At 33.3% G+C, this 6,791-nt stretch overlaps 3 protein-coding genes and 1 non-coding gene across 4 annotated transcripts in view; 1 reads left to right on the top strand and 3 right to left on the bottom strand.

Annotated features, from left to right (window-relative positions):
• LOC116350862 overlaps positions 1 to 980 on the top strand; it is a 1,976-nt gene extending 996 nt beyond the window's left edge. Inside the window, exons 4-6 of the mRNA XM_031782833.1 lie at positions 216 to 397; positions 466 to 662; positions 737 to 980. Of these exons, the coding sequence (XP_031638693.1) occupies positions 216 to 397; positions 466 to 662; positions 737 to 888 (531 nt within the window). The 3' untranslated portion in view covers positions 889 to 980. The remainder of the gene's footprint in view (positions 1 to 215; positions 398 to 465; positions 663 to 736) is intronic.
• Positions 981 to 1,927: 947 nt separating this feature from the next.
• On the bottom strand, positions 1,928 to 3,991 carry LOC116350864 (vascular endothelial zinc finger 1-like). Its single transcript, XM_031782835.1, has 4 exons — positions 3,692 to 3,991; positions 3,438 to 3,598; positions 3,305 to 3,364; positions 1,928 to 3,224 (listed from the first exon to the last, which is right to left on the bottom strand). The coding sequence occupies exons 1-4, from the start codon at positions 3,705 to 3,707 to the stop codon at positions 2,904 to 2,906; spliced, it is 558 nt and encodes a 185-aa protein (XP_031638695.1). The 5' UTR covers positions 3,708 to 3,991; the 3' UTR covers positions 1,928 to 2,903.
• Positions 3,992 to 4,244: 253 nt separating this feature from the next.
• Positions 4,245 to 4,409, bottom strand: LOC116350957. Its single transcript, XR_004202063.1, has one exon. It is a non-coding gene; the product is annotated as a U1 spliceosomal RNA (small nuclear RNA).
• A 634-nt stretch (positions 4,410 to 5,043) lies between these two features.
• LOC116350863 (uncharacterized protein C1orf43 homolog) lies at positions 5,044 to 6,438 on the bottom strand. The gene is made up of 2 exons (XM_031782834.1): positions 5,631 to 6,438; positions 5,044 to 5,554 (listed from the first exon to the last, which is right to left on the bottom strand). The coding sequence occupies exons 1-2, from the start codon at positions 6,215 to 6,217 to the stop codon at positions 5,245 to 5,247; spliced, it is 897 nt and encodes a 298-aa protein (XP_031638694.1). The 5' UTR covers positions 6,218 to 6,438; the 3' UTR covers positions 5,044 to 5,244.
• Between the last annotated feature and the right edge of the window lie 353 nt (positions 6,439 to 6,791).

Below are 6,791 nucleotides of genomic sequence, written 5' to 3'. Positions count from 1 at the left end.
TCTCTCTCTCTCTCTCTCTCTCTCTCTCTCTCTCTCTCTCTCTCTCTAGGTACTCCTAATTATGATTGAAATTATTTTAAACTTTTAGAATGTTATTTTATTGTGTAAACGTCATTACGGCAGCCTAAAATCATGGCTCCCAAACAAAAATTCAAATTTTTCGCAATTTAAAAAAAAACTCTGCTAAAACTTGAAATTCCTTTGTTTACAATTAGCAATTGAAATACAACGCTGACGATGTCGAAAATAAACCATTATTCATCTTGGACAATAGCATGTTGAATTGTGGCTGTTTCGCAGCAGTTGAAGCGACTAATATGAAGATGTTAATTTCGATCGACCAATTCATAAATGACTATGCCGCCAAACAGCAGATTGAAACGCCATATTTCCCAGAGTAATGCCCATTTATTAAAAAAAACATACAAAAAATACAAAAAATTTAATCTTTTTTTTTCTTTTTAGTGAAAATGAATGGTGTTTGGCCATGTCCTACCGTAATGACCGATGGTATCGGGCAAAACCGTCAAAATCAGGCATGGGCTGGTACAATTTATTCTATGTAGATTACGGAATAATGGAAAAACTACCATCCGACCGTTTGCGCTCAATTGATGAAATATTGTTATTCCCGTGCATAACAACAATGTGTTTTATATACGGTAAGTGGTTCTTTTTTTCATTGTGGTTTTTAATTTAAAAAAAAAACTAACAAAAAAATGCATATCATTTGTAGGTTTGCCAAAGCTACTTCAACCGAATCTTGTTGAAAAATTGAAAGACTTGATTCAACCATATCAAGAAAAAACCTTCGCAAGTATCATTTGGCAGGAAGACGATGCATTGGTTAAAGACGATTCGGTATTGGAAGCACTTGGCCTACTTTAAATCGATTCTTCTATCTTTTTATCACACCTTTATACTTGATTATTATAAATAAACAAATTATGTTCCCGTTCTTATCAAACCTCCTACCATTTTACCCGATTAACAACAATTTATCTGGTAACAAATAATTTGAATCGATTATATTTTCAAAACTCAATTACATTTTCCCTGAAAAAAAAAAATAATAATCGAAACCCAATACTTAAACGAATAAGATTTCATTTAATTGATTCACGTTTATCGTACAAAAAATTGAATTTTAACCAGTTTTAATAAGCAATTTGTTGAAAAAGAAGAGCAAATAAATCGAATTAATATTAATAAACAGTCATGACTAAATATGAATTGGCGGCTATTTAAGAGCAACACCAACTCTTGAATCTGTAAAATGGCATCATAATTGACACCGTGACAAAAATAAATAAAGTTTACGTTCAAAATGTATTATAAAATAATGGAAATCTTTTTATACTCAAAAATAGCTATAGTTTTTTTTTAATATTATAGGGAACTTGTAGTATACTCATTACGTCGCTACTACTTACATACAATCATAACAATCCAAGTCATTAGATGAGTCTCAGTTAGCTACACGTACAAAATGACGAGGAAACCATTCATGGTGTTTCCTAATGATTTATCGTCGCAAGTGATTAGCATTTAAATTGCAGAATGATGCATTAATGTGTCTAACATGGTAACAGGTAGAAATTTGCGAAAAAGAAATAATAAACCTTAAAAATGAGAATAAAAATTATCGTAGGTTTTTTAAATGCTTAAAAATCATGATTTTTTTTTTTTTTTTAATTCGTTTCATCTGTTGTCTTCAAACATGTTCAAAACTTTATAAAAAAATATTATGTATCGTTTTGTGTGTTTTCATTTGATCTTTTGCCATAATACAGACAATTGTCTGCGTAGCACATTATGTATATCAGAACAAAATCACACTCGTGAAACATTTTGAAATGGTTTCAACATTTTGAGCGATCTTAAATTAAAGAAAAAACCAAATACTTTTCTTACAAACATCACCGTTTCACTTCAACTTGAAAATTTAAATACAACCGCGTAATAGTTCTACATATATAATTGGTTCAACCTGCTGCATGATTTCTCTCAAATTGGCCAATTAATATTGACATACACATTGGTTTACGGAACAGTTTTCTTTGATAAATTGAATTCATGCTTATCCAAACGACAATAAGCTTAAAACGTGAAAAAAAATAATGGCTCTGATGTTGATACGGAGCCAATTGATGCTTGTGCTAGCATATCTCACTAACAATTTTCCCTTACACCTAATTTACAATAAATGTAATTAAAACATCCCATAGAAGTAGTGTCGTGTATATATACAAAAGGTAAAAAAAATATGTCTTTTAGGAGTTACTCGGGCAGAATGTGTTCGTTTCGTATAGCAAATTGTAATAAACATAATAATAAATAAAATAATGTCTAAAATTAAAAAACCAAAGAATTTTGAAGGTACAAATTAAACTCTCGAATTGTAGTTTACTCTTAAAATTGTGCAATTTTGATGGAATATTCATCGAGACTCTATATGTTAATGATGATCTGTACTTGTTCTGCTCATTCAGGTCGCTGCAAGATAATTCGGGTTCTTTTTCGTTAAACTGAGTATTACATTTTTCTACATTTTGCATGGAAAAAGTATAAAACAAAATTACAAAGAAAGTATTAATTACTACTTAATTCTCTCTGTTTTGTTTAAATGATGATCTATTGTTTTCGACTGAGTTCGTGTGCTATTTGTGATTTAGCTAGAAGAATGGTCTGCGGTGACTTTTGTTGTCATGGTAGCAATGAGGTGGTTGATAGCGTTGATTGACTATTAAAACTGTTATTGCTTAGAGTAGCGGTAGAAATTGTATTTGTGGTCGGTTGCAAAACAACCGTATTTGTAGTCCCATCTCCAGCACTTGTTGTCATCATTGGCGGTAGTTTGATTTGGACAGGCACTGTTGTATTATCGCTCGTTGGAACCTAATTTAAAACAAAAAAATTGTTTGACAGTCGCCTTGCAATTGAAGCACCTGTTGCTGCTGCTGTTGAATCTGTTGCAGTATGTCATCGGTCGAACAATTTGTAGTTGTTAGTTCGGTCTTTATTGCGTTTGTGTCGATTGAATTTGATGCTATTGTTGCCATTGTTGCCATTGAAATCGATGTTATGTTCACTGGCATCATATTGGCAGTTGTAACATTCGTTAGTTTATTTGCGTTGGCGGTTCCATTTGCATGACCTGTAGCTGCTTTTTGTGCCTGAGCCTGTGCATTCATCTCCTCTTTCAGTCGCTTCGTTATATGTGACTATGCGGGTAGGAAGAGAAACGAAATTAGCTTAAAAATGAAGAATCAATATTCAAAAAACGAATTTGGTGGTCGCTTACTTTTGTATGCTTACGAAGGTGATCTTTTCTAAACAAACCCTTTCCACATTCACCGCAGATCTGAATAAAACAAAATTAATGAATTTAATGTTCATCTTTCTGTGAGCCATAGCGGAAATATATTGGCACAAACCTCCGTTTTATCGCCACTATGAATGACAAAATGCAGATTCAGGTGCTCTTTCCGCTTGAAACCCTTTTTACACACGCTACAAATGTGCGGACGTTCCGGACTGTGCCCCAATTTATGACGCTCCAAATGTTCTTTTCGTTTCAAACCAGCTCCACAAATATCTGAATAAACAAATCTATTATTTATGAAGAATAAACAATACTTGAACGCTTCGTGCGCAACTTGAAAATTACTGTCCATATTTTTATTCTCACCAATCGACTTCCTCATTTAATTCTTTCATACGTTTTTTTTGTGTTCGAGTGTCTATCTCTTGTTCGGGTGTCGTATCTTGACACGATGTGTAACGTTATCGCTTCACTTTCCAATGGCTAAAACTCACATTTGCGGTTTCGCTTGTCGATACTTAATTGACTGTATAATTTCTCTCCGTCTGTCTGAGAACACTGCCCAAACACTAATCTGCAGAACGACATTTTTTCTTCTTCTTCTTCTCTCGGACGTATTTGATGACTACGTTGTCCACATAAAATTAAGCCCCAAACAATTATCAGAAAAGTCGAATTTAATAAATTTTTTATTAAAACAAAGAATAACACTGAACAAAGAAAATCGGCGACAGATATTTTTGAACAAAAAGAAAAACAAACAACAATTTAAACTTGACGTTGTGGGTACATGTATTAAAAGAATGAAATGCAGTCAACATTCAGTGCGTTAACATTCAATTGGGAAAAAAATTGTATGTTCCACAACAAAGTAGTTGGTCTATTTGTTTTCATTTTTTTTTCTTTTTCAAAGAGATAAAAAGGGATAGCGCGAACGCTTTTCCCTGCTATCAAAAATAACGTGTACGAGTTAGATACTTGAGATCTAATCGCAAAGGTCAGCCACGTCGTAGTGCAATGACGCGGGCCTCACTTCGGAGAATCTTCCTTCTTGATCAAAGAAATCTCTACACCAGGTAAGTATGATTTGGCATCGCATCGAACAAGTACTTACTAACGATACGCATACGTTGCGCCAGTGAATTATAAACAACAAACAAGCGAAAAAAATTCTACTCAGTACACAGTACGTACACACGATACGAAGTCGACATACATGTGAGAAGCGTAGACCGTGCACGCTCTTTGCTCTTTTTCCCTTTACTTTATTCGTGCGTATATTGCATTCGAATGTTTTGTTTACTGTATTTGCTGATTATATTTATTCAACTGATGTAGGAAGCAAATATTTTTTCGAATACAAAGGTAATAGAAATGCGTACATTCGAAAGTATATTGAAAAAATGTGAAACTTCGTAAAAGTCAAAATTAAAATTAAATCATCAAAAAAGTAAAATTATTGTAAAAATGTAACAAAAGGGACATTGCAAATAGTATCATTACATATGTCATTTACAATGAACAATGATTTAGAGTGATTCATTTTCTGTTGACAAATAAATATTTTCTTTTGTCCTTTGTTTTGATTAAAAAATCATTTCTTCTTGGAAGTAGAAGATGCGAATGAAATTATACTTAAAAAATGTAAGGCTTCAAAAGTGTTTTGTTGTTGTTTTTTTTCAATGGAAAATAAATTTGTGTAAAGGCAGAATAAAATGTTTTCAATTTATGTTTTAGGATTTATTTGGAATTTTTAGTTTACACGTGGACACTGTTCCTTGTAATATCGGACAGTAAGTATTGTATAAGTTTATTGAAAGCAAAAAAAATAGTGCACATCGAAATACATCCGAGAGGTTATGGTAATAATAATTAGTTCGTTCGATACATAGTTATCTAGAATTTCTAATTTATATTTATCAAATGACACTGGAATCAGGAGATACAGTGATAATTTCGTTTGCGTCTAAATGTAGTGTAATATTATGCGGCGGCGATTGTTCTTCATCGTTGGATTGTTTGCCTGTTGTGGTGAGTGAATCATGCTGAATGCCAAGGCCATAGTTGATTCGTGAATTGGCACTCAGCATGTTTCCGCTGCCCACTGTTGCTGGTGGAGGCTTCAGACGCGATGGATCTAATAATGATTGTACTTTTGTTTGTTTTTTGACTGGTGTACGACTTGGGGACGATTTTCTGCTATTCGAAAAAGTCTTCAGTGATTTTGCGCTAGAAAAGGAATCAGACAAATTCAATAACAATCAAAGAAATTGCCAAATGATAATGTTGATGGTAAAACACTTACGCATCTAATAATTTCATCAATAATCGACGATAGGCTTCATATTCTTCATTGCTAAATTCGCTCGGGTCGTGCCGAGCGTGTTCATACATATCACAAAATTGGTGAATCAAACGTTGGCTGGATCCGGCCATGGGTGCGGCCAATGTTGTTATTAAAAATGCTCTCAAACTATCTCGCGGCAATCGTACGCTGCCGTCTTGCTTTGAAATCTCATTTTCCAATATTTTAATATCATCCACAGCTTTCAATCGATAATAGTATGGCGGCAGCGATGAGTCTGGTTGTAAAATGTAAGATGAATCATCGTCCGGTAGTAATTGTGGTTCGTACGCAATACGTTGAATACAATCCAAACGACGTTCGATTTCCTTTTTTATCGATTTGGTTGCATCGTGACCGACTGGCACATGCGGTCCGCGTCTATTACGAATTGCAAATCTCATAATTTGCCGTTTGGCCAAAATGAATACAATCGCAAATGCTAGGACACCACCACCAATGATCAAAATGATCGTTACACCAGATAATTCCTTTGTCATTTTGTGCGATGCTGTATTCTCGGCCACAAGTTGCTTAATTTTTAACATGTCCAATCGACGAAGAGGTGCACACAAAATTCTGAACGTCAATTCACAATTGAAATAGAATTATTGTTGTTTTCTTAAGTTTCAAACAACATTAAAGACACGCACACACCGCGATTTCGTTGCAGACATCAAAATTATTTTATTTTTTCCCCATTATTTGCATTTTTATTTTGGTCTTTGTTTATGTTTCTATCGTGAATTTATTGTATTGAATTTGTGTTGACAGTTCATACGATTTTGTTATGTCACTACAAACGTGGACAACCCTACGCAAGTCAAATGTTTTTCGTATTTTTTGTTCGGTTGCATTTTGAAGACTTTATTGAAGAGATTTTGTGTTTCTGTTTGGAAAATTATTTTGAACATTTGGTATTGGTTTTTCATAATATGAAGATAATAATTATTGCAATAATATATAATGACCAATTGGAATTGTCAGTAAACAATAAAATATTTCCTTTCGTTCTTTGTCACTGTTGGTATTGCGTGTAAAAAGACACTTTTTAATTACTTAGTTAGGGAACGATATAAAAAACACATTTGATTTCTTTGAATTTCATAAATTAAAGTGAAT

Source organism: Contarinia nasturtii, unplaced genomic scaffold, assembly GCF_009176525.2.
Source record: "Contarinia nasturtii isolate CC-2019 unplaced genomic scaffold, AAFC_CNas_1.1 Cnas_scaffold_4311, whole genome shotgun sequence".
In the NCBI taxonomy this organism is placed as follows: domain Eukaryota; kingdom Metazoa; phylum Arthropoda; class Insecta; order Diptera; family Cecidomyiidae; genus Contarinia; species Contarinia nasturtii.
The sequence above is the reverse complement of the archived record's forward strand: the minus strand, read 5'-3'. Positions and strand labels throughout refer to the sequence as shown.

What these genes read in the sequence shown, in the direction of transcription:
- LOC116350864 (XM_031782835.1), bottom strand. An exon ending in ATAGTGGCGATAAAACGGAG is followed by an intron (nt 3,365 to 3,437) that starts GTTTGTGCCAAT and finishes TGTTTTATTCAG; the next exon opens with ATCTGCGGTGAATGTGGAAA. An exon ending in ACCTTCGTAAGCATACAAAA is followed by an intron (nt 3,225 to 3,304) that starts GTAAGCGACCAC and finishes CTACCCGCATAG; the next exon opens with TCACATATAACGAAGCGACT.
- LOC116350863 (XM_031782834.1), bottom strand. Translation starts at nt 6,217, where the DNA reads ATGTTAAAAATTAAGCAACTTGTGGCCGAGAATACAGCATCGCACAAA. An exon ending in TTGATGAAATTATTAGATGC is followed by an intron (nt 5,555 to 5,630) that starts GTAAGTGTTTTA and finishes TTCCTTTTCTAG; the next exon opens with CGCAAAATCACTGAAGACTT.